This window comes from Grus americana, chromosome 3 (genome assembly GCF_028858705.1).
Source record: "Grus americana isolate bGruAme1 chromosome 3, bGruAme1.mat, whole genome shotgun sequence".
Taxonomy (NCBI): Eukaryota; Metazoa; Chordata; class Aves; order Gruiformes; family Gruidae; genus Grus; species Grus americana.
The window spans coordinates 111,551,871-111,578,975 of NC_072854.1; the positions used below are offsets into that span (position 1 = coordinate 111,551,871).

Sequence of the window (27,105 nt, forward strand, 5' to 3'; positions counted from 1 at the left end):
CGGAGCCCGCGCTGGGGCAGGGCCGTTTGTGTCCCAGCGGGCTGACACGGGGCGCTGTGCTTTTGGCCCGGGTGTGCCAAGAGCAGGCGGGTCCTTGAGGAAAAAATACTTTCTGCGCACTCGCGTCAGGTAAAGGTCTGATCCACCCGTCACCGCATCTCCCGTGGCACTGTGTGCAGCCCATGAGTTTGGCTGAGAGCTGCCCGCACTCGTTTACCGCTGTTTTGGGCAACCCAGCCAAGGAACGTACGCAGGCGGCACTGTGGCTTACCTCAGCGTAGCCCCGGTGAGAGCGTGGACTAACGAACGCCTCCTGTGCTGAATCATTACTGCCTGTGTCGATGAGTAGCGTAAGAGACGCTTCTGGAGGATACAAGGGTTGGTTACAAAACAAAATCTTTCTAGGCATGTTTCCTGGCCCTGAGTATCAATTCCCAAGATCTGGAGTACATCTTTTTGTATTGTAAAATGTTATCGTATCCAAACGCAATTTTTCATTCTTGAATTGTGTGACATGATAATGACTATGTAAATTATGATAAATCATGTTTGGCACCTGTTTTATAGGTATATTCTTAATGCATACAATAGCTAAGATATGCTCAAACAGTAACTGTCTTGCTTTAGCCCTTTTCAGGACATCTTGTATGTATTCAGATGGCCACAATGAAACAAGAGGCGGGTTCCACATCTGCCATGATTAGGGTAGAGATACTTTGCTGTTACTCGCTCCTGCCATGTATCACTGGTGTATGATGCTAAAGCAGTTCCACTTTAATACATGGAAATCGGACTTGAGCAAGGAAGCCCAAAGTGAAATGAAAGCGACAGTGCTTGTCTCAAGCTTTGTTCACAGTTGTGAAACAGGAGAATAAGTCAGAAGTGTGATGATCATTAGGATCTTCTTTTCAATGTGAAAATCACACAAATATTAATAAGAACTAACAGTTTAAAGAACCCAGTGTTTTCTCTTTTAAGAGAAACAAATGAAGACAAGGAATCACGTTAAAAGACCATATTCGTCAATGCATTCTTCTGTTTAGGAAAATTGTCTGCCTTTTTGTTTTTCTTTTTTAAAGATCACTGCTGAGAAAAATGACAGCTGGCTCTGTCTCAGTTCCTCAGGTCATACCACTTCGAATCCCTCTTCCAGGGAAGGCTAAACATGAAATAGACACAAATACTCTCATAGAAATAAAATCAGGTATGAATAAGAGCTTTGACTCTATATAAAACCTTTTCTTATGTGTTCATTTGAAACTTTTAGCCTCTTTACTTTTGTTTGCATTTAATTGTGATTTTTATGGGTGAACATTTCATTAAGGGACTTATAAAATTAACCAACATGTTTTGATACACGAAATATACTTGGACTTAATTTTATACATTCAACAATATTATTGACATATGTGTTATTTCATATATGTTAGTAGTCTTAACTGCTTCCAAGATCAAGTTCTTAAGCGGTTGCATTTTGCTTTGCCTGCAAAAACAGTGCTTGAAAGTACCCTGTGCCAGGCTCACCCCAAAGGTTTTCCTTAAAATTTTTGAAATCTCACCTTTCACCATGGGAGAAAATATCTTTTCTGTCATTAGGTTGGACAAGCTGTTTCAATTTTTTCATACAACACCATTGCACAGCTTCTTTGTGAAGAGAAATACTGCTTATAATGAAATTGCATTTGTTGAGTAACTAATTTTTCATGAGAGAAACAGTTTTGGTCCCAAACATTCAGTCATTTATGTAACTGCTTTATTTTGTTTATGTGAGAAAAATCAAGTACAATGGTGAGTACTTTGAAGTGTAGAGCTTGTTTTTCATAGGTTGAATACAGTTTGGCTAATTACTTTCTCTGTGACTTTCAGATACACCTGAGGTCTCTATTTATTACACTTTAGATGGAAGTAAACCAGAACTCATTAGGAAACCTGGCTATGGAGAGCATAACACTTTTAAGTATAAGGGTCCTATCATATTACCAGTTGGGAAAATAATGGTCAAGGCACTGGCAGTTACAAAGTAAGTATCCTGTTTTATTTGAGTTGTGTTTTGGCAAGGGACAGGTATCTCAGTCATGGCTTGGAGCCATGTTGTTTAAAGCACACCATACTGTGCAAATGAGAGACGCCCCTTCCCCAACCAGTTTGCAGTCTAAGCCATCTTCATGGGTTGCATTGACTTCACTTTCTCATGATGTTTTTTATCCATTAAGTGTTTGTGCAGCTGGATTATCTTTTGGATGTTTATCTCCTGGGCTGTGGATGTAGGCCAATGAGGTCGTGGGTGAGAAACTAATAAAATATACTATACTTAAAGCTCATCCTTTTGAGCGTGATCATCAGAAATGCCAGATGACTAGTATGGTGTTTTCTGGGGTAATCCAGTGATTCAGCAGATTTATAGAAGCTGGTTTTCCCAGGAATTTGCTTAGTTTCTCTCAAAGGAGCACAGAACGCTAAACCTTACAGCGTAAGTCCAATGTTGTATGCGCAAGGCTAAAGCAACAATACAATGCATAGAAAGAAAACAGGATTTTGCTGCACAGCCACTGACTTTCTCCAAACTAACTTTATGCTTAGAGACAGAGAGAGGACACATGAATTCTCTGGCTGTACCCTGTTGCATTATTTTTTATTTCCAAGCGAGCAAAACTTCCACTCCATTTGGGGATTTCTGCTTGCTCTTCCCTGCTGTCAGCACCTGCAGGTAGCCTTTGCTTGTGCCTGCACTGGAATATAACAACATATATTCCCTGTGCAGGGACATGCAAAACCTAGGCCTATATGTATTTTCTGATATCACTATGCAGATTAACACTTGTTTCCAGTATGTTTTTATTAAGATGCTTTCAGGTGTGCTAAATAGATGCTCTAAAATGACAATAAATCCTAAATGAATGGTTTGGACATTTACAGCAATTTCAATGTTACTGCTGTAATTTAATAAAAAGTAGAGAATGACAGTTGTTGTATCAAATAAATAGCGTACTACCTACTAGGAAAATGAATATGGTATTATGAATGGAAGAAAAGTCTTGCTCTCCTCTATTTTCTGCAACGCGGGCAAATGCTAGTTACCCCAGAAAGCAGACACAGGAGTATCAAGACTTTTACATGTAAAAGATATTCAGGAATTAAAGTATCTATATATTTTGTTGGTAACTTCTTATCATGCACATTTTAAACTTAAAAAAAAAAAAACCACCAACACCCCCCCCCCAAAAAAAAAAAAAAAACAAAATAAAACAAAGCAGTAGTTCCTGACAGTATTGCCCAGGATTATACTTATCAACTGAAATAGTGACTTGCAAGCTTGGAAGAGATGTTCCAGCAAATGAGCCATGTTCAACAGTGATTTACTTGTCACTGCACATGGGTTTGTGGCATGTATGTAGCTTTGTGAACATTGATTTTCAGGGACTGCAGGGAGAGTACAGTTGTCACAAAGGTGTTTCTGGTGGAGCAAAAGCAACCAAACATCCTCTTCTCTGTTGAAGACAGTGACAAGAATTTCCTAAAAGATATCGCCACACAGGTAAGTTTTAGCAATTGTAACCCCCTGTGTGAATATAAAATGTTGTATGTATAGTATTACTTAGAGATTAAACCTTGACTGCCTATACTTTTAATAAATTTTATTGTCTCTGTTTGCCTGTCTTTGCTGCCTTGGCACTTTTTATAATATTAAAATTTAAAGGGGACACATTTTTTTTCTTTTTTCCACTGGTATTTTATCACCAATTCAGGTCAAATATTTTAAAAATACATCTATAATTTAAGCTTTTCAAATGCTTGCATCTAAAATAAATACCTTAACCATGTACTTTTAAAATCATTACAAATAATTATAGCAAGAGGGGATTAGAGCAAAACCAAAAATGTCATTTAGAATTCAAATGGAATTACTTTTTAGGAGAGGGAAGGTAGAATGTTTACTACAAAACCAAGGAAGAATGGAGTGAATGTGGAAATCAAGCCTGCCTGGAGTGAAGCACCCCAAGATTTTCAAGGTATAGTATTACTTCATAAAACTGAGAGAGACTTCTGTCTTAGCTGAAAATAGTGTAAAGTTTTCCTCTTATATCAGTGGTACAATATGGGTAATTTTAAAACCATCTCAGAAGACAGAACATCTTCTGGGAATTCCAGTTTCAATTGATCAACACTGCAAATAGAGAACAAAAATTTCCTTCCATACATTTCACAGTACTTCTTCAAAACATATTAAAATGTCATTCATTTCTCAGCAATATAACAAGGCCCAGTCTATATTTCCCTTTGTGCCAGAAAATGCTGTTGAATTGATGGAATTGCAAATTCTTTACAGAGTTCTTTACTGATTTTTGCTTGCAGTAAGATTCCCAAATAAATACACAAAGCAGAAATGATATCTTGACCCAGATTTTCTCTGTAGATAAAGCCTGTTATTCCATGGTAACAGCAAAGGGGCTGTTTAGGAGCAGGGAATCATATTAATATTTACTCATTAATTTATTCTTAGGAGCTCGTTTTTTTTTTTTTTTGAGCATGCAGGGAGGAAGAAAACCGTAAATAGAGAAAAATACAGAAGTAAGCTCTTTCAGAGAGGAACAAGGTTTCTTCTAGTTTAATTTCCTGTAATGCCATGCAGTTTATCTGAATCCCAAATGTGGATGTGAAATATATCTTTAAATATGCTTAGCTATTGGAATTTAAAGTGAGAGTATGTAATATTCATGTTAAGATATATGTTAACTGCATGAAGTGAATGACAGTGGAATAACAAGATTGTAATTTTAGACTTGGAAAGAGAAAGAAAGACTACTCGCAGGTCCCTGCAAGGACGACAGCTCCCTGCCAGTCATTTGGAAACAACAGAGTACAGAGAGGAATACATCTCAGCACTACCAATAGAGTCGTTACAGGTAAGCAAAGGGGTGTTGAGGAGAACTGTAAAGGCTGTCATCAGCACTGAGCTCTAAAAAAATAAAGATGTGCAGATTTGTGATCATTCTCATATAATCTCTCAAAAATTGATGCCTTTGGCTGTATTATGCAGTACTAATTTAAATTTACTGGTAATGACACAGGGCAATGTGAATGCACAAAGCAGTACACATTTACCAGTGAGGACAAAACCAGGTAAAGCAAATTAATAACACCTGCATTCCTACTATTTCTCTTCTAATACCTTACTGAATCTGCAATTAGCAAATACTTATTGCTGTATGTTGGCAAGTTGATATTTAAAACTTAATATTCAGTAATGCCATCGTGAAAGTAACTAGCAAGACACTGATTTATTTTTATTGGAAGAAGCTCTGAATCCTTAATGTAGCTAATGGGGGAATCAAATGTAGTAGATATTCCTTAAAGCAATGCATTTTGGTGCAGTTTGTCTCAAATAACATCTTTAGCTGATTTTTCTACTCTTATATGCATTTTGCAAATATTTGCTCACTAAGGCTAAAGAAATACCTTTATTTTAGTTTGCTAGTTCTTCTGCAGTGACTAGCCAGAAAAGCTTAGCAAGCACACAGGTGTCAAGGATCCAGAGGGAAACAGATTTCCTCAAGTAAGTGACTTCTCCTTTTAACATATTTGTTCTTGGAAAGTAACTGAGTAATTGCCTTTTGCAACCAAGTTGATAATACTGTGGAGCTCTATAAAAATGAGGAAAGCAAAGACAGACACTGGCTTATAACTGGAGAATGTGATCTAGGTAGGGCTTTGAAAATTCTTTCTCTTACATATAGTTTTATTTACATTTCACCGTACACAGTTATCAACTACCTCATCAACCTTTAAAAAAAATTCCTAATACCTGTAAGATCAGAGGAAAAGCTGTCTTTTCAAATTAAAGTACAGCCCTCACTGCTGCAGGTGCTCACTGGAGTGGTCTCACAGCACATTTGTGCTCATCAGTATTGAAAGGGTTATGTGATCTACATCAGTGGTTGCCCATGGTGCAGCTGTGAGGCCTGATACAGACTGCATGTCAGGAGACTTGTTTACCTCACATGGTGAGGAAGAAAGTATGAAACTCCATAGCAGCCAGAGAGCTTTCTACCTTGCACAGCTGTTTAGAGTTCAGAACCTCATATCATGGATGCTGGGGCATGGTCTGGTGGACCACCACGGTGTGGAAACCACACCTGAGAAATCAGTGGCCTAAGTCCTGTCACAACAAGCTCCAGATTATTCATTATTATGCAGCAGTACTATACCTAAACAAGCTCAGCCAGCTTGCTCTTATTTTCAGATGTGGACATTGTTCTGCACCCCGCCTGTCAGACCCCTTGGCCCACTTCTGTCAGGAATGTGGATCTCCCATCCCACCTGTGCCAGTACATCACTTCCTACCCCCTGAAAGAGCGCAGGTCAGCAAAACATCATAACAATCAACAAATCGTCTTTGGAGAAACCAACTTCCTCAGCAAATAACACAGTCAATGCTGGCAAAACCATTATTTAGTCACACATTCATTTGGGAAGTTCTGTTCTGATTGTTCAATACCTTTAGCAGTGGACCCAGTATAATTCTTAAATGATGGGCAAAATTAACCATAGATTGCTTCAAGTGCCATATATTTTATTAAGGATAACAATGAAAAAGTAAATTGTGTTTTATTCGCCCATGTCAGGAAATATTACCAAATTCAGATTCCTCCTCATCCTGCAACAACCACCACTGCATCTTCAGGACATGCATGTGCATCTTATTCCAGTGCTCACTAGTGCAGTTAGTTGGTTAGTAACTAGTGCTTATGTCGTAGCTGTAGAAGATCCATCTAATATGCCTGAAACCTTAAACGGTGACATGTGTGGGCATACGTAACAGCACCAAGTTTTTACAGTGATGCCTGTAACTGTCTTCTCTAAGCTCTTCCCAAGACATAATAACCTGATCTAAGAAGTCAGTGGTGTATTTTTTTTCCGGTATCATCAGAAAGATGTTTTGTCAGGAGCAATGCTGTACTTTCAAGTGATGACTGAGAATATTCACCACCTCTTTAGGTTCATAATTAGGAGGATTTCAATTACCTGCACACATTTTATAGTAGCATTTTAATTTTACTGAAAATTAACTTTGTACTTTTCTGGCATATTTTTAGTAGGCAGTAAAGAATTCTCTTTCCAGTTGTCTTCATATTTTCTCAATAGCCTTTGATCTTTAAGGATCAATATCAGCATCTGTTGCTGTCAGTTGCTATGTTTCCAGTGACTTGGCTGCTGATGTAGACTCTAATGAGAAAAATATCGAAAATCTCATGATAACTTTAATGATCTCATTATGGTCTTTAACACGTTGCAATGTGGCTTTTTCTTCAGATGGCACCATGTCTTGAATGCAGACACCTTGTGCCAATGAATACGCCCACTTGTATTGTATGTGAGTCACCAATAGCTCCACAGCTGCAACCCCAAACCAAAATCTGCATAAAGGTAATCGAGAATAAATGTAACTAAATAGCAATTGACCTCCTGGCATGCATTTTTCTAACAAACAGATGACTTCATTACAAATATTTTTATCCAAATTGGGTTTGTATAATTACATTATGACAGCTTTAAGAGTTAGTAGGATTAAAACCACCTTGAATAGAAATAATCATTAAAGGTAAACCACATAAGCTCAGGAAGGCATGCTGAAGAGCACATGATATAGCAGTCTGAATGACAGGAATGCATACACTTGTGTTCAGTAGAGAGATATTCTATGATTCTATGATTTATGGCCTTAGTATTACTAAGCATTTTAAGTTTATTAAATATGTCCTCATTACTCTGCTTACCTCATTTGATTGTAAGTGCTTAGCACAGATAGGCTGACAAGACTGGGGCAGTGAGTATATGCCCAAAATGTTAGAGCACAGTCTTGATCAGTGATCCAAAAGTGCTGGTGGTCTTAATTAGACAAAATTTGCGCTACAAAATACTCCCTGCCCAGGGGTATGGGGACTCAAGTACAGGCCCTCCTCAATCCCCTCAGTCGGGGCAAGGATTTGAGGAGGAGAAGACTGATACTGCACATCCACAATTGGTTGCAGAGCTGGTGTGGGCAACAAGATTTTGGGTTCTATGATAGTGGGACCCTGTTTGAGGATCAGCATTTGCTTAGGAGAGATGAGATCCACCTCACAGGGCAAATGTACCTTTGCCAGCAGGAGCACTGGGCAGATCAAAAGGGCTGTAAACTAGAATCAACGGGGAGGGAGTGTTACCAGCAGCCCTGTGAGGGAGTGATGGACAAGTCTGACAAGCAAAGAGTCTTGGGTGATGAGGATGAAAAGGAACACTTAACCAACAAAACAAGGTTTAAGTGAGGTCACCTCAAGCATTTGCATATAAGCAAAGAAGCGCCTACAATGCAGCATGACTGGGACACCGCCCCAGACCCTTTCTGTGAAATCAGCATGCTGGGGTGCCCCTCTGGAGTGCCTGTACACTAATGCATGCAGCATGGAGAGTAAACACAAGGAATTAGAGATCAGTGTGCAGTTGCAGGGCTGTGATCTTGATAGGACCACAGAGATGCGGAGGGATGGCTTGCATGACTGTATGGGTGACATCAAGTGAGTGTCTGCTGTAGGCCACCTGACCAGGAAGAACCAGTGAATGACGTCTTCTACAGACAGCTAGAAGTAGTGTCACATTTGCAGGCCCTGGTCCTCATGGAGAACTTAGAGCACCCCGATATCTGCTGGAGGAACAACACAGCGGATCACAAGCAATCCAGAACTTCCTAGACAGTATCAATGACAACTTCCTGACACAAGTGATTGAGAAGCCAATGTGGGAGGATGCTTTGCTGGGTGCCATACTTACAAGGAAGAAACGCCTTGTTGGGGATGTGAAGGTCAAAGACAGCCTTGGCTGCAGTGACCACAAGATGGTGGAGTTCAGGACCCTGAGAGGAAGCAGCAGGGGCAAAAAGCAAGATCACAGCCCTGCACTTCAGGAGAGCAGACTTTGGCCTCTTGGCCAAAAGGATCTGCTAGGAAAAGTCCCATGGGATAAGGCCCTGGAAAAAACAAGGGTCCAAGAAAGCTGGTGATGATTCAAAGTGGTTCAGGGATCACCTCCTCCAAGTTCAAGAACAGTCCATCCTGATGAGCAGGAAGACAGGCAAAAGTGCCAAGAGCCTTACATGGATATATAAGGAGTTCCTGTCAAAACTCAAATATAAAAAGGAATTACAGAGAAGGTGGAAGCAGGGACAGGTAACCTGGGAGGGATATGCAGAGATATTGTTAGGAAACCCAAAGCCCCTGTGGAGTGGAATCTGGTGAGGGATGTCAAAGGTAACAATAAGGGCTTCTACAAGTATACAAATATGAAAAGGAAGACTAGGGAAAATGTAGGCCCACAGCTCAATGGGGTGGGTGACCTGGCAACACAGCACATGGAAAAGGCTGAGGTATTGACTGCCCTCTTCATTTTAGCCTTTACTAGTAAGATCAGCCTTCAGAAATCCAAACCCTGGAGACCAAGGGAGAAAGCCTGGAGGAAGGAAGACTTAACTTTTTATGGAGGAAGATCAGGTTAGAGAATACTTAAACAAACTGGACATATATAAGTTCATGGGCCTCTGATGGGATGCACTCATGAGTGCTGAGGGAGCTGGGTGATGTTATTGGGATCATTCAATAATCTTTGAACAAGTGTGGCAACTGGGAGAGGTTCCAGAGGACTAGGGGAAATGAAGTCTCATTCCTATCTTCAAAAAGGTCAAGAAGGAGGACCCAGGGAATCCTGGAAACCATTTCCAGGCATGTGAAGGACAAGAAAATCATCAGGCATAGTCAGCATGGATTCACAAAAGTGAAGCCATGCTTGCTTAACCAACCTGATACCCTTTTAGGATGAAATCACTGACTTGGTAGATGAGGGGAGAGCAAGGGATATTGTCTATCTGGACTTCAGTAAGGCTTTTGACACTGTCTGCCATAAGGTCCTCACAGAGAAGCTGCTGAAGTATGGGCTGGATGAGCAGACAGTGAATGGGTTGAAAACTGGCTGAACAGGTGGACCCAGAGGATGATGATCAGTGGCATGAAGTCTAGCTGGAGGCCAGTAACTAGTAGTGTACTCCAGGGGTCAAGACTGAGTCTGATCCTGTATAACGTCTTCATTAATGATCTGGATGATGGGATAGACTGTACCCTCAGCAAGTTTGCTGATGGGGGGAAGGAACAACCCCCCGCACCCATATATGCTGGGGGACACCCAGCTGGAAAGCAGCTTTGCAGAAAAAGACCTGACGATCTGGTGGACATCAACATGACCATGAGTCAACATGGGACAAAGAAGTCTATGGTATCCTGGGCTGCATTTCAGAAGTGTGTTGCCAACAGGTCAAGGGAGGTGATTCTTCCCCTCTACTCAGTACTGGTGAGGCCATATCTGGAGTACAGCATCTAGTTTTGGGCTCCCTGGTACAAAAGAGACATGGACATACTGCAGAGACTCCAACCAAGGGCCACAGAGACAATTAAGGGACAGGAGCATCTGGAGAAAAGACTGAGAGAGCTGGGACTGTTTAGCCTAGAGAAAAGAAGGCTCAGAGGGGATCTCATAAATGTATATAAATACCTGAAGGGGGGGTGCAAAGAAGACAGAGCCAGGGTCTTTTCAGTGGTGTCCAGTGACAGGACCAGAGGCACACACTGAAACACAGGATGTTCCATCTGAACATCAGGAAACACTTTTTTACTGTGAAGGTGACTGACCACCTGCACAGGTTGCCCAGAGAGGTTGTAAGATTCTCCATCCTGAAAGGTATTCAAAAACTGCCTGGATATGGTCCTGGGCCACCTGCTCTAGGTGACCCTGCTTGAGGGTTAGACCAGGTGATCTCCAGAGGTCCCTTTCAACCTCAACCATTCTGTCCGATTCTGTGATAATTGCAAGGGAACCTTTTTTGAAAAAGAAGGATGCTGAAAGGAAATTACGCCTGAAGACTATCAGATAACAAAGGAGATTCATAATCTGAGACAGTTATCACCTTGATGTCAAAGTACATTACAGATATTGGCCCAAATTTAATGTTTTGTGGCAGCCCTGATGTAGGTGGAAAAGCAGACCTGAATTATTTGGTGGCAACAATCATAATATCAGACTCATTATTCTTAGCTCTGGTGGAAACTCGCTTGTTAATTGCGACTGTACTAAGATCTTTTAGGGCACCCTCATGGTATAATAATAATAGTAATAGTAATAATAATAATAATGTTATCTTCAACAACAACAATTTTCCTTGCGGGTACTGGACTATCTGGTTTGTGTGAGTGCAGTGACTAAGCAAACTGACAGTAGCATATACAAAGATCTGGAGGCGTTGATGCTGGATCTCCTGTGGGAACTGTACCACAGTTTAAAAAAAATTGTCACCAAGATACATAGATTTGTGATGGCCAGGCAATATGGTCTAACTAAAGTCTGAAGCTCACAGCACAGACTTGAAGGATCTCTTCTATCTGCAAGGCTGAATAACCACAGCACTTTGTAAAATCAAGTCCTGTTATTATTAGTGTTGTGCACAGTTTTCAAATACTATGTGAGAAATGTATTCTTTCTCTATTTAAAAGGGCAAAATAATTTGTCAGGCGTGTGGTACAGGAAATCCTCTTCACCATAAACACTGCGTGACTTGTGAAAGCAAACTGCCTGAAATACAGACGGTAAGGCTTCTTGCATCAATCACACTAGGGTTAATCAAAGCATAACATTCTTTTTCTTTGGAAAACTGAAGTCACATCCCTGTGTCCCTATGCTACAAAAGCAGAGATTCCCTCCTCCATGCCATATTCAAGCCCAGTACTCCTACAGATGCTCCATCACAAATGTACAGCAAGAATAAGTGTATTGTATACTTTCAAGTTTCTCCTGTGGAAGTCAGGATTGAAAATGCCATTGTGAAAGGTCAGGAGGTTCTTAGAAAACAGGTAGTCTTGATTCCAAGGGAGCCTTGTTTGTGTCCAGATTATTTTCAATTCCAATAGAAAACTTGAGCATATACATCAGGAAGATCATTCTCATTGATTTCAATTATTTTGTGAAAATAAAGTATTATTTTACACTATTTTTATCTCCATTTGCTGCTTCCCCTACGTGCATACAGCTGCTGTGCTTGTATTTGGCTGTGACTCTGCACAGAGGTGAGAAAAGCAACAATAAATGTTCCCCCTAAAATTGCTGTCTGTTTCAACTCCCCATTTAGCTTGCTCATTTGGTTCCTTAGAAGAATTTTACTTTCACTTCTGAAAAGTCTTGTATGAAAACCTTATGGTACATTTCACTTCTCCAGGTTGTGATAAATACAGAAATGAGAGAAGAATAATGATTTGCGAGTTAAAATCTTCTGATTATAATGGCAACATCCCAAGTTCTAAAACTGTTAGTAGCTAGAGGCAAAAGTCTCTTGCATAGCCACTGAGGTGTCATTTCAAAGTGAATTTCAGTAGGAATCTGTACTTACCTAAGATAAACATATGTTTAGCTGCTTCACTGAATGTAGATATTAATATGTAGCTGTGTATGTAGTTAGGCATATGACTTGAATGGTGAGGACTTGTAGTAGCTAAGAGAGAAAGTTAAAAGCTAGCTAAGAATTATTAATAGTAATCAGAAAATTTACTAATAGTGATTAATTAGTGATAACCAATATTAATTCCTGAATAATTAATATTTAGTAATAATGGCTATTAAATAATTTTGATTTAGAACATAATTAGACCTGTGCTTTTGTAAATTTTATCTTCCAAATGAACCCTCAAATTACATCATTTGAATTGCAGTGCAAGCCTCAGATGAAAATAGGGCTATTTTGTGTTTTTGCTTACTTGCTGTTGTGGTGTCTGTAATCAAAATAATTTTCCTCAGAATCTGTTCCATATCCATATTCCTGACTTGCAGAGAAAATAAACTGCATAAGCCCTGAGGCAAAACCTAACAAAACATTTTTAAGACCTATTTGTCCTACCTAGCATCTATATTCATCCTCTAGAAGTTTCAGCTGAAAAATCTGTTTTCTTTTGCATACCCAGGTAAGTTAATTGTAGTAGGAAATCTAGGTAATATATAGCTTGTATGGGTAAAAGAGTGCAAAAATATTTACATAGCAAATACCAAACTGAGAGAAAACTCATTGCCTGAACACACTTTCCCTGCCATACTACTACAAAGAAAGGTACAAATAAAAATAGCTGTTGTGTTTGGATTTGAAAATATAAGTTTATCATCAGAGAAACCTCCCACTTAACTTTGAGTGTAATTATACGTGGCACTATATTAATAAATACTCAGTGTAAAATGACACCATTGATAAGGAAGTATTTTTTTGTGGCGCTAGTTCTGCTTAAAATATTTGAAAATTAATTAATGCCACATTTTACTGTGGTTTTGTAATGAAAATAATTACAGGTTAAATCCAAGTCAATCTGTTTCTTATTCTAAGTTGAAATAATTCTTTTAGTCTGAGTATTACTTTATGTTATCAAAGTAGCTTGCTTACCTCTTTCCCCTTATTTGGCTCGTGAACTTTTCTTCATAATAAGTATTTTCTCCCTAATGCTTGTTTTGTTTTGTTAGCCCATGTTTGGAGGAGACACCCCCCCGCCTTACCACAACCAGCGAAGGAAGACAGTTTCGTGCTCAAAATGCAATCGTGTTAACCAATGCGATGCCCGTTTCTGTGACTGGTGTGGAGCCAAGGCATGTGCTCTTGGTGTTTGTGCTGACAAATCTGTTTTTACTCATCTGTGACCAGCAGCAATTTCAAACTTCTCTTTGCAAAACTCTTGTCAGTTAGTACATAGATTATTATTATCAAAATACTTGCTTAGAGCACGTAGGATTATGTAAAGAAAAATGAAAGGCTTAGATGACATCCTGACCCTACGTCAGTCAGTGACTTAAGGGTTTAGAGATACAAACAAATTACCATGGGTCAATGAGCATCAGCAGATATGCAATAGCCATCTACTCTGCCGAAGTAACTTATCCATCAAAGGTTAAAGTATAGGCTAACCTAATGCAAGTTTTCCCATATCTTCTTTGGGCTATGATCACCTATACAGGCAATTACCAGAGATGACATGACGCATGCAATAATTTTTTTGGCTGAAGACGTCATTAGCTTCAGTAAAGACAAGTACTTAACTGCTGCTCAGTAGAGCTTTTGCATGGTACAATCAATGTAAACAATTTCCCCTGGCATATATTTTTATAAGTATAGTGTTTCAATCTAAGATCACACTCAAGGAGAAAATGTTTTTTTTCTGTGAGCTGAGTCTACATAAAATTTGCAATACTCCCCTGTATGAATACATAACCATTGGTCCTGTTTTGTACCAGGGGACTCGGGGGGTGGGGGTGGTGTTAGAACTGAACTGGAAATAATTGCAGTCAATATTCAGTATCATCAGAGCACCAGTAATTACAGGGCTTTGCCAAAGAAATACATATTTTTGAAAGTATATGTTAAAAAAAATAACATACTATAACGCTAGATCTGTCTGAAAAAATGTTTGCCTCCATAGTATAGTGCTGAGATATCTGAAGATTTACTGTCTTGCATCTGCCAGTGTGTTAGCAATCTGGTATCCTGGTTAATATTTCTAATCTAATAGCTTTAGGTAGTGCTACTTTACTTCCTTATAATTCATGCCACTGCTTTTATCATTCCTGAACCATTCATCATATGTTTCTTAGTGACAAGTGTTTCATTAACTTTCCAGCCTGGACCTCCTCCATCCTACTTTACTTGTTTCAAGTGTGGTTCAAACAACCATCCATACGCTCGCTTCTGTTGGTCCTGTGGTGTTTACATAGAGCCCTCATCAAGGGTGGGTTCTCAGAATGGCAGTCTCATGGGTGCTGGGGACTCACTGGGGTTTTCTGAGGTAAGACACACAGTATTACAAAGCCAGGTTTGAGCGCAGATAAAAAGCTGGTCTACTGGGGGTATAGATCAGCACAACTCCATTCATTTCCTCTTTGAGATAACATTGTGGTCTGTGAGCATGCTGAGGGCAAAGCCAAGGATATGTTTATTCTGAGAACTGCTTTCTGCCAGAAAGTAGCCTTAGCCAATGGCCTTAATCCAGCCTTATTCTAAATGGCAAAGTGAGAAACAATCAGCTTTTCAAAAATCTTAGTTCTTTAAGTGGACTATTTGTGTCCTGCTGATACAAGGTATTCTTTCAAGCATATGTAACAGTGTTTTTAAAACTCTGTTTTAAGAAAGACCATAATACTTAGCAAGGCCAGCTTTTATCCTACAAAAGCATACATGTCATTCTGCTGGCAATCATGAAGAGCTTTGCTTTTGCTTGAATATTTGTGATACGTTGCATCATTGTTACAGACTGGTAATTAAAATAAAAAATTGTTAATGATTCTTCCAGCTAGCTTTTTCATTCCTTTACAATTTTATGTACTGTTCTAGTTAATTTCTGCTTGTAAGCCATTTAATTATATCTAATTATATTACTTCTTAAACTTTTCCTTCCCCTCCACTCCCCATAGGCTAAACGATTTCAAGCTCAAGTTGCCTGGCAGCCTCTTCCTATTTCCTTGCCCAAATCAAGGGCAGAACTAAAAGAAAGAGAAGATAAAGGAACCCAAACCATTGGACTTTTTTACCCATCTAGCAAACTGTTGGAAAAGAAGGAGCTTGAGCTGATTTCACAAAAAGAAAAGCTGGAAAAGATGAGTGATCATAAGCCTCTCCTGACAGCCATTAGTCCTGGAAAAGGTTAGAAGTTTTGATTTTATGTTTTCTAAAAAAAGCCGCAAGGTATGACCTTGCTTTTTCTTGAAAAGATTATAGTCTATGGAATGTGCCATCAGTAGGACACTGATTTACATCTTTACAAGTCTGTCTTCCCACCAGTCACTTGTAATTGCAGTGCCTTAAAATTCAATCACTGATCTCAATCAACAGCTAAAAGAAAGCCTATCAGCAATATCAGAATTATGGTTACTGACCCCTGTGCAGCCTTACTAATTTGCTAGTAGTTTGATTTCCTCAGATCCTACAAGATCTGGGCAGGAGTCCTATATTTGAATTGGAAACCATCGGATAACCACCCCACCTCCTACAATGTGAAGTTCAGTTAGAACTGCGATAGTGCCTGCTGGGAGTATTGTTAAATGAAACTCTGAGACACAGGGGATCATAGCTCTTGAAAAATATGATGAGGCTTGTCTATGTGAAGAACTTGTTTGGGGTGCTGTTGTGGAATAAATTATAAACATTTCAGAAGCAAAGGAAACTAAACTAGAGAAAGGGAGCCTTAAGAGGATTACAAAAAATAGGGTTGGTAGAAACCTTGAGAGTTCTTTGTAGGCCCCATCTTCCAGCTCCCCAAAGATATTGGTACATCTACATTGCTCATTGCAGAGACTGTCCATGCACAGACTACTGTTATCATTACTGCAGATGACTTTGTTTCACAGTCCCTGGTTTGGTCAGTTAGTTCTTTGCAGAATCACTTGACTGTTTCGTGTCATTAAAAAGTTTGCAATTTTTAGACATTTGAGTTTTACTATCCTGGGAAAAGTTCAACTTCAGCTTTCTGGATCCCAAACCCTTGAAGACAGTCCATTAATATTAATTAGGGACCTAATAAATGTCCCAATTTGCAAAATTGTCTTTAATCTCACAGGGCAGTCCAACTGTGCAATCCAGAGAATAAGTTAATTTCAAATCACTACAGCATCAAACCATGGTTTGGAGGAGCAATTACTTTTTTTAATTTGCTTTCCCATCTCTAGCTCTTTTCTACAATCAGAGGGTCAACCCCTCAGGCCGTTATCAGAATTATTTATCTATTGAGTAGAAAAAGTTGCTAATGAATGTTAGAAATTCCTGGTTTGACTCTGTGCATAGATATCCAGATGATGCACTCTTAAAATTATCACTAGGGAAATCTGTTTTCCTACTCCCTTGCTCTACAATGTGGTACGTTCTCTTAGACATGACTGTAGGAAATACAACACTTGACTCAACATGTCAGGGAGCTTAATTTAGTCAGAGATTGGCCCATAATAGTGTTGAGAGGAAAAATGAAGTAACACATATATCTTTATCAGAAGTACAGCTCTTGACTTGTGACTGAGAACGCCTTTCACTGGAAAGGTTGGGAAGAAATTCTGAACTGCTTTTGAACTATGTTAATTTTTATCCATTTAGCAGAGTTAACTTTGTTGAAGTTGCACTGTGTCATGTATTCTCCTTTAGACCCTGCCAAGAACTGAGGAACATATTTCATTCTATAAATCAATAAATGTCTGTTACAGTTAGGTCTTTCATGCTGTTACCTTTCCTTGATGCTGAGCTATATATATGGCTTGAAACTACATGTATCAACAAGACCATACGCTATCACCCAGGAAAATCTTGTTTATATATGCCAAATATGCCCATTATTTCTTCAATTCAAATAGTATCAGACGTTTGATGTTAAATTTTTTTAAATACAAGTGATTAAATAAGTTTGGGTTGTTTGTTTTGTTTTTTTTTTTTCTTTACCTATCAGTCATAAACTAACCTTCTTTTCTTTTGTGAAGATTAAAAAAAACCCAGCCAGTTAAGACAGGGGGAAATAACAGCAGTACCAAAACATTAATCCTCTGATGTGTACTGTATTTCTTTTTCTGCTGTAATTTCAGTCTGTTTTGAATAGGAGCCAAGTCTATTCACCAGCTAAACTTTACAAAGAAGCCTCCCCTTTTCTACCGTAACAAACAGTAAATCAATGTGATATAGGTGTAATCAACTATTGAGAGCATGAATTCAAGTTTTCCATCAGTGCTGCCAAAAATCATTTTAGATGTAATAAAATGTCAAACATGCAGGAATATGTTCCTGGCCATCTGGATTTTTTGAAATAAAATCTGGGGATCTATGCTAGTTATGAACCAGTTTATTGCAAATAATACCAACTTGTCTGGAGGGATCACTCACCAAGTAGTAGTCTAGCTTAGATTTTTTAATTACTCTTTTCAACTTGTATTAGTTTTTCCATGTGAGACCATGGCAGGCAACAATTTATGTTGCTCTGTGGATCCTTGTTTTTATATTACTTTAAAGCTGCCTAACGAATAAGACTTGCTGTTTTAGTTTGTCATAGTTTCTACCAGTTCAAACTTGGAAGAGTCCTCCAAGCACAAAAATCCTTGTGCACTTGCCTTTTCTTGTAGAAGTCAGAGCAGCACTTCTGACTTAGCTTCTTTTCACTCTTTTGAGCTTCACTTAACATGAAGGGAAGAATAAGGTCAGAGCAACTTCATTGTGTAAGTTAAACAAGGTTACCAAGCCTACACAATTTATTTACAACTAAATAAATTATACTTTGTACTTTCGTTAAGTATGCTCAAAAATAACATTAGTCAGATCATGATAGCAATTACTTAAGAGTGAGAACAAGGCCTTTTTTTTTTTTTTTTTCTCTCTGATGAAAACCAAACATTGCTTCAGAAATACTTGGACAGGACCTGCAAAAGTCTAAAAGCCTTAAGATGAGTTTTGAATTCAGGCGCATTCAGCCCCTCATGTTTCATGCCCTGTACCGGCATACAGGAATGCTGACTCTCTCCCAGAGATCCTGACAGGCAAAAGAGCAATAATGCTTAAGTTTTTAATATGCTCTCCCATATATAATTGCAATGCATTTATTTGGGGAATACTTTATACAGACCAGAATGCTATATATATAGGTTGTGTTACTATGTCCGCAGTTTTCAGATTTGGCATATTGTTACTGTTAGTGATCTCAAATCAACTAAAAATCAGTTCAATAATGCACAGTTGCTTAGTTGTAATATTGTACTTTTTTTTTTTTTTAATCTGGAATAGTGTGAGATTCTCCTTCACACAGGGACGGTTTTGACTCCAAAGGACAATTCCGAGACATGTTGTTTTGTTGTAGAGGTGCCCTAAGAATGAATTCTAACCTATGGATAAGAAATTATTTCACCTTTTTTAGGGTATAATTTGCTTCTCCTTTTCTTGATCAGATGAATTTTCTAAAGAAAAAATCTTTTTTTTTTTTTGTCTCAGAGAAAATATGCTATCTTTTAAGTCATCCATCACATGAGTAGAAGAAATGTTAATCACAATTTCAAGGATTTTTCTCCTGCTTAACTCTCTCTGATCAGGTTATTGGAGAAAACAGCTGGATCACGTCTGTGCTCACCTTAGAAGCTATGCTCAGAACAACCTTGAATTCAGAGCACTGATTGGAGAACCTCAAATGGGAAAGGTAGGAAGGAGCTTGTGAGTAATATCTTCCTATGCAGCCTCATGGAAAGATTATTGTGGCTGCTGGATAAACACTGTAAAAATAAATGTCTCCATTTTCTTTATACCTGGACCTGTTTAAGTTGTTTTGTCGTTCCATTTCTTGCTCATTTACTGAAAATTTTTTCCTGCTTTCTTTTCTGTGGCAGTTTCTATTCTTCTCTCACCTCACAGCTTTAAGAGAAGTAAGAAAGCCCTTGCTCAGCTGCTTTGATAGTATCCCACAGCAAGCAATCAAGACAAAGAACAGGTGACCAACATCTATGTAGTTGGTCAGTTAAATAAGCCCTGATAGAAATGGGACATAATGACATGCTCGCCTCTGCTCCAGGCTGGATTATACCAGCAGATAGCAGCAATTCTCTTTGGCTACATAGTCTAGGTCTAGTATAAACTATACCAGTATTACAGGAACAGGGTATTGCTTTTCTTGCTGGAGATGTAGTCTTCAGGATGTCACCAAATGATTAAAGGGTTGATAGCAAGAAGGCGGAAACTGGAGGTTCTTCCTAAGGAGCCCTAGAAAATAGGGCTGGTACGACCGAGAGATCATTTGGTCCCTGTCCTGAGGGAGGATCAACTCTGCCTGAACCGTTCCTGACAGATGTTTGTCTTGAAGCTTTTCAAACTCACCAACAATGGAGATTTCACAATTGCCCCAGGCAGTCCATTTCTGCGCTCAATTATCCTGGCTGTTCAGCTGCAGTACTGTATTGCTTTCTTTGGCAGCACTGCTGGGTTAAGGAGCTGCACCCCCTTACACTGCTTCCTAGGTGCTGCCAGCACAACCGCTTGTGGCAATGTCCTGTGGACTGCATCAGTGACTGACCCAGGCTAAAAACAGCTCTGGAGGGAAAAAAGGGGCATCAGTGTTAGTACGGAAGTAGGTTGGCAGTGAGCAGCTGGAAGTGGGGTGCAGGCAGAAATGGGGTTGGGAACTCCTTGAACTGGCATATCTACTGGGAAGCTTTTTACCAGTGTCTGACCTAAGTCTCCCTCCCTCATTACAGTTCAAGCTCACTATTTCTTAGCCTGTCCTGACTGATATGACACACCAGTCCAAAAAAAACCCCACAATTTTAGCTCATAGAAACAACTACAGAAAACTTTGTGAATACTGGGGGTCAGAAAGCGAATTGTCATATGGCAGATTACACTTTTGGGACCTATGACGCTCCATCAGATACTTTGCATCTGAACTCTATGCCCACTGAGACCTATTGGGTCCACCATTGTGTTCAGAAGCTGTAGTACATGTATAAATATGAGAGGTACCTACTTGGTGGAGTTGAGGTATAGGCCCACTGCAACTTGTTTCCTTTGCTAGAGGATTCAAAAGGATATGCCTCAAAAATATAAAATTGCCTAGAGAAGGCTATTCCTGCTGCTTCTTGGCCTTTTGTCATCCTATTGTCTTGAAACCACTGCCCCCAAAAGTAACAGAAGTGATTCAAAGTAGATGCCAACTATCTGGGTTTAATGCTGCTTTTTCAGTTTTCATGTGGATTAGAAATATAATCAACCTTATCTCAAAATTCTCCACCTGCTACAATATAACCTTGTCAGCTTCATTCCACTTCTTTATAATCCCTTGTGCACTCATTTTTGTATAACGTTGTCTTCTTGCCAGCAGTACCATCTCAATGAATTGATATAGAAAGTTGCCCACATTTTACCACAGGCTGTGCTTCTACAGACTGATAAACTAAAGCAGCAACCAGTTCTCCTGAAGTAGGGAGTCCTAAGAACAACACAGCTGCAAAACCTGGGTGGAGAATGACTGAACTTTCATGAAACATAGCATTATTACATCTTTTGGATTCATTTGGCATGTCAGTCATTCTGATATTTCCAGTTACTCAAAATACCACCTGCCCCTTGCTCAGTCAGATGGGAAGTGTTGGTACAATATCACACGTAGGCAAAGGCCACGTGTGTGATTTTGTGTATTGGCTCCGTAATAAACATCAACAGCAAAACTTATTCCTAAAACTATTTCTGTGTACACTTTATAAGAGATACTAACAGCTGCTCTTTCCCTCTAGATTAATTCTGCTACCATCTGTGAGGATGACTATGAAGTCACTATTACATTGAATTACGCTCTTGCTGTTAACAAGGTTAGTTTGGGGGATGAGGCCCATTGTTAGGAGCTGGTCTAAAGCTGTCACTAGACTAGTCAGTGTAACACTGATATATTTTAAATTCAGGTCTAAACAAGAAATTCTTTTGTTCAGAGGGTGTTAACTCATCACTTCAGAGAAAGGAATCTTTTTCTTCTTCTGTTGGAGCTGGCTGAACAGGTATCTTAATCTGATTAAGCCAGACTTTATGGTTTTGTTGCTATCATCTTGCATTTCATTAATTTGCTATGAATATTAACATTCTTCTTTCAGCTGATGTTGTTTGATCATTCTAGCACCCCTTAGCTCTTGATCTTAGATCCTCCTTCAGTCTGCAAATTGTACTCTTAAAAAACAAGCTTAGTAATTTTCAGTAGTTTGGAGATAACGTTTGCCAGAGCTCCTGTTAACTGTATTCAAACACTTAAAATCCCTACCTCCAGAATTATCGTATTCCAAAAACCACCCACATATTCATTTCTAGCTTTTCAAAGATGAAAATCTACCATTTCAAAGATCCAGAATTCAGACTGTATCTCTTGTGTAGAATCTTAACAAGCTTACCTTGCCTGAAAAGGTATATCACGTCATTTCACAAGTGAGGAGTTAATCAGATCTTTTGAGTGGTAGAAACTCTTTCATTTGGATGAGAATCTTCATTTTATTATGTGAGGTTGTGTCACAATTTTTTTCCTCTAAATCAAAACAAATACCTAACACAAGGTTTTGAAAAAATAGTACATTATTTTGCCTCAAAACAGAGTTCAATTACATATAATAATTTGTCTTCTGCTAATTTGAGACGGATATTAAAAGCCTATGTATATTTTTTTCATATGCGACACCACTGTTCTGTGCTAAGATGGTAACAGCGTTACACGATAACCTGATTAACTGTCTGCATTTGATGATTCTACAGGATATTCATACTAATAAACCAGTGAAGTTCAGCAATCATTACCTGAATACTGTAACAGAAGTCAGAGATGGACAAGATGGCAGTCAGACTAGTTTTGGTGAGATTTCTTTTTTTCCCCGCCATCTTTAAGGTAGACCATATAGTAGTCAGGAATACAGAAATAGTACTTAGAAGGTTAGACACCGAGACAGACAAACTAACACATTGCCACATTCTGTGCCTACTTAAGTTGATCTGTAAGTCTCACAATGTGGCTGGGTTGAGATTTAAGCAATCTACAGACTCTGTCAAAAAGTCACAGGAATGCTTCATTCCTAGAGGACAGTAAACTGCAGCCACAGCTTATAGCAGTTTTTATTATAGTGATAAAACTTCAGATGCTTTATATATTCTTTTACAATAGGAGCCATAAATACCAATATTATCTCTACTTCTGAGCTGTGCCAGGGACTTCAGCTTTGGCACATTTCGCAAAGAAAAGAAATGATGAAATATATTAATTCTGGACCTAGTTTTCAGAGATGGTGAACTTGCATCTCCCATTGATGTCAGTAACAGCTCGGCATTTTAGACATCTTATTTTGGACTTAGGTTTTCATCAAATCAACTAGTTGTAAATTCGGCATTAGAAATCAGAAATTCCTATAGTGCCATTTGATATATTTCAATTCATGTATAAATTTCATCCACTTTGTGCTTCCAGTCTGAGACTTGGCAAGACGCAGCCACGGCACTAGGAGCTGGTTTTTTGGAGTGCCAATAATGTGACTGTGGTTCCAGGCACTCTAGTAGCCCCAGCTCAAAGGGTCCCCACGTGCTGTGTAATTTCCTTATCAACCCTCCTGCACACTGACAGACTACATCTCTTAAAAATAATGGACATACATATCTACTCAAGGTCCCCTAGTCTTGTTCTTAAGTATTTGAGAGCCAAACAGCATTGAAAAATTGTAAGGCTTTTGGTCAAAACAATTCATGAATCTGAGTCAAGCCTGTTGAATAGCTGCAGCTAGTTAAAAAAAGACTCAAACCCCCCAAACTCCACATTTCATTGAATCTTCAGTTCAAAATAACAAGTTTTTAAGACTGCCTGAGTGTAAACCTTTTGTTAAAACCAGTCTGATCTGCAACAAATATTTCATCACTTTCTCTTGTAGAAAAATGATAAATATTGCTTTGATTTCAACACAAAATAAAATATTTTTGTGGATAAATTATTTCCAGATCTCTCTCCCGAGTTCTTGTTAGGATACTGACTTTGCTTTGAATTAACACTTGTTTCCATTTCTGGTAGGCAAAGATGATGATAATCTTTTCCATTCAAGAGGCAAAATAAAGAGAACAAAGTCAAGAACACTTACAGAAACAGAAGATAAGCTCCCCGTAGGTATCTTCTGCCAGTACAGGAAAAACTACCTATAGAGCAGCACTAACGTGAAGGAGGGCATCCGAGGGTAAAAATAGAAAGCTTTTTACACTGATTGGGGTGGGGGGAAGGGGACAAAAGTCCAACTTTTAATATAAAACCTGAACATTAGTAACTGACATTTATTACAGAACTGGAAATAACTAAACTTTGTTCCTACTAAGAACTTAATTAGATTTTTACTTTCATTTTTGAACCCATTCTGTTTTGCTAACACAGCATTAGGCCTAAAGACTATTGCAGACTGATATTGTTACAGGTTTTTCTCAGAAGCAACATCAGGTGGAGGCATTATCCTCTTCCCTTGACCTCACTATTTAGTTTGACTCCATATAACATAGCCTTGGCTGTGCTAGAACTACTGTTCATTCGCACAGACTGAACTAGACATGGGAAGAGATGATCTACGCAACGAGCTTTTAAGTCAATTCAGTCTTCCCATCAAGCGGACATGTCAGCACAACTGAGGGCTAGCTTAATGCAAGAAGCAAGGCTTTACTTCCACTGGAAACCAAATATCCAGGAAGCACTACCTAGTACTAACTGGAGTCAGTAATGGCATGGAAAATTTCAAGACAGAAATGTACATTAATCAAAGCTTGGATCAGTTAGCCAACTCAACAGGTGGAAGAAGATATAGAGCTTTGTGATATATGAGTTCAGAGATAAAAATGCTCAGTCAAGTGATGGGGTTTTCAAAAGAGGAGAGAAAGGAGGTGGAAGGCTGGGAAGAAATAAAAGGAAAAGGTTTTAGGTTTTGTCGTTTGAATGTTGTTTAAAGATTTAGTAAATTAACTTCTATGATGCAAAACATATTCATTTTTTAAATAAATTAGTTGCACAAGTTCTGGAAGCTTCAAACTTTAATGGTATAGCAAAGAACTTGTGCCCATGTTTAATTTTACTTTGGTGAGCAGATCTTTGTACAGCCCTGGAGAGCTGCATTGATGTAAAGCTCATCATTTGCAGATACATTTGCTGGATCAAGACCTCAATAGCGAGATATTAGCCTGGGTTATCCAACACTTGCTCAGATTCAGAAAGACATTCCCTCAGAAGGGTCACGAATTAGTAATACCGAGGCTCAGCTACACTGCATTCATGCCACTGGGTGCATTTTCCATCTTCACTCAAAGGCAGAGTATGGCCCACCTACTTGTATTTTCACTATGGGAAACGTTATTGGCTGTTTTCTGTGTTTCCACAGCCAGAGTCCAGACAACTACTGGACGAACTGGGTCCAAATGGGAAAGGAAGAATCACCTTGGTAGAAAAATTGCTCAGTGAAGTAAGTTATTGTTTGCTGAAGTCTCCCCTTCCAACTCTTTGACCATTTACTGCATGAATATTAGCCTGGTATGCGACTTCAACTGCACGCTTAGGAGGCAACATCCTTGCAATACAACTATCTTCAGATTGAAAAAGCATTTTCCAGAAGAACCAACCTATTTTACATTTATATATGTTCTCCCCAAATTTCTGTTTGGCTGGTAAGGCGTTCTCTTCTGGGTTTGTCAAGGCCATACAGAAAGAAAAATATATTCATTTTACAGTTTAGGGTCTAGTCCTCTGTATAGCAAAAGCAAGCATAACCTCCACCTTTTTGTTGTGTAGTAAGGTGCATCCTGACTGTGGAATCTAGTTTGACTGCTCGTTATATACATTTACTCTGGCTTTGAGTTAAGAGATGCAAGCATTTTCAGAAGAAACAATACCACACAATTTGAATACTTCTCTGTCTTGAGTCGATTTACCAACTTAAATTGCCATAATATTAAAGCAAGGTGGAAGCTGAAGAATCTTTATGGCTTTTAACAGCTCACCTTCCCTCTCCTGTGCGTTCTAGGGAGCTGACCCAAACTGCACCAGCGATGAGGACCGACCTGTTCTCACAGTTGCTGTCCTTAACAAGCATGCAGAAGCAATCTCCCTTCTCGTGCAGAAAGGTGCTGACATCGACCAGCAGTCAGGATTGTAAGTGAGCACTGATTGTCTACCTCAGGACTTTTGAAGTTTTACCAAAAAAAGCAGTTGTGACCAATTTTAGAGAGATTAACCTCCCACCTCTCCTCCAGAAATCTGTAGTTGAGGAGCTACTTTCAAAGCCAAATTTAAAAAAAACCCAACAAAACAAAACACAAGAACCTGCAACTGAGCAAAGATTACAGTATTCACAGTCCTTCTTTCAGTTGCCAGGTTTGAAGATTTCTCATAATTCCTGTTAGGAAAACTGCTGTTCTATTCAACTCTTTACCCATCCACTTCAACTCAATACAATAAACCACACTAAAGCCTAACAAAAAACCCCCCAAACCAAAAACAACCGCAACTTCTGGTGTATTCAATATCCTCCTATTCATTTTCCTTAGTTTAATTTGCTAGACCACTTCTCCATGTACCAGGACAGTTTGCTTAGTCAGTATATTGCTTATTCCTCCGATGCAGGCACAACAACACTGCTCTCCATGAGGCAGTTCTACTTGGATTGGAGGGAGAGGAGTGCATCCGAGTGCTGTTAGGGTAAGTACTGCCGCGGGGCCTCTAGCTCAGCTACTGGCCACCCACAATCTACCTGCACAGACCCAGATGGCAATACCGAAGTGCCGGAGCCCAGCCAAGGCTCGGCGCTCCTATCTCACAGTTGTGTCCCTGCAGGAAGAGGCATCCAGAAATTCTGAAGCTATTCCGCATCAACATTTACCTACAAGCCACTTAAATTCATTCCAAGTTACTGGAATTAGTGAAGTGGCTTAAAACAATCTGTTCTTTATTTACAGCTGCAATGCAAGCATAAAAAAGAAGAATGCAAAAGGGCAATCGGCATATGATTTGGCTGTTACAGCTGGAAATAATGAAGTTATTTCATTGTTCGCAAGTATGCTTGGACAGGGAACGTTGGACAAACTTACGAAACCCAGGAACACTGGTCTCATTAGCATGTGATTGCAACCGACTTTTCCCCAAGACGGAGCTGGAGGCTCTTGGAGTTTGGGAGCACCTAAGCGCACATGTCTGGTTCTGCCTGCAGACTTCACAACCCTATACAATCAACTCAGGCCCCGTAACAGCCAACGATTTTGTACAAGATTCCCCCATTCCTTCCCAGCAATTCAGAGCAATTCTTCACTGGCTGCACTCTGTTCTGCAAGATTGCTTTTCCTTTCCAAACTTGTGTAACGAGAGGGACCAACCAAACCTTCCAAGGCACAAGGACATTTTAAGGAGACCTGATGAACATTGTTTAAGACAGTTTGATGCTTGAGTACTGGCACTGCAAGTGGTACTTTGATTAGCTTATTTTCCATTTTGAAGTTAAAACTCCATTCAGTGCAGGTCATTGCATTAAAGG

At 39.2% G+C, this 27,105-nt stretch overlaps 1 protein-coding gene and 1 long non-coding RNA gene across 3 annotated transcripts; one reads left to right on the forward strand and one right to left on the reverse strand.

The window, feature by feature from the left end:
- The first annotated feature begins 97 nt into the window (after nucleotides 1-97).
- Nucleotides 98-26,843, forward strand: DZANK1 (double zinc ribbon and ankyrin repeat domains 1). 2 transcript variants are annotated; one of them, XM_054822592.1, is made up of 21 exons: nucleotides 98-129; nucleotides 1,080-1,204; nucleotides 1,867-2,020; nucleotides 3,418-3,535; nucleotides 3,914-4,010; nucleotides 4,780-4,904; nucleotides 5,469-5,554; nucleotides 6,242-6,359; nucleotides 7,312-7,425; nucleotides 11,571-11,663; nucleotides 13,573-13,695; nucleotides 14,721-14,885; nucleotides 15,511-15,739; nucleotides 19,147-19,250; nucleotides 21,334-21,408; nucleotides 22,331-22,427; nucleotides 23,625-23,713; nucleotides 24,964-25,044; nucleotides 25,603-25,730; nucleotides 26,202-26,276; nucleotides 26,534-26,843. In XM_054822592.1, the coding sequence occupies exons 2-21, from the start codon at nucleotides 1,096-1,098 to the stop codon at nucleotides 26,697-26,699; spliced, it is 2,346 nt and encodes a 781-aa protein (XP_054678567.1). In that variant the 5' UTR covers nucleotides 98-129; nucleotides 1,080-1,095; the 3' UTR covers nucleotides 26,700-26,843. The 2 variants fall into 2 exon arrangements, with proteins under 2 accessions (XP_054678567.1, XP_054678566.1); XM_054822591.1 differs by lacking the exon at nucleotides 98-129 and adding an exon at nucleotides 251-378.
- On the reverse strand, nucleotides 271-13,565 carry LOC129205305 (uncharacterized). Its single transcript, XR_008576683.1, has 3 exons — nucleotides 13,496-13,565; nucleotides 12,461-12,562; nucleotides 271-363 (listed from the first exon to the last, which is right to left on the reverse strand). It is a non-coding gene; the product is annotated as an uncharacterized LOC129205305 (long non-coding RNA).
- Nucleotides 26,844-27,105: the final 262 nt, after the last annotated feature.

Excerpts from the sequence above, each read along its gene's own strand:
- DZANK1 (XM_054822592.1), top strand. The coding sequence starts at position 1,096 with ATGACAGCTGGCTCTGTCTCAGTTCCTCAGGTCATACCACTTCGAATC. Across the intron at positions 7,426-11,570 it reads AAACCAAAATCTGCATAAAG|GGCAAAATAATTTGTCAGGC; the intron begins GTAATCGAGAAT and ends TCTATTTAAAAG. Across the intron at positions 21,409-22,330 it reads ACGCTCTTGCTGTTAACAAG|GATATTCATACTAATAAACC; the intron begins GTTAGTTTGGGG and ends ATGATTCTACAG.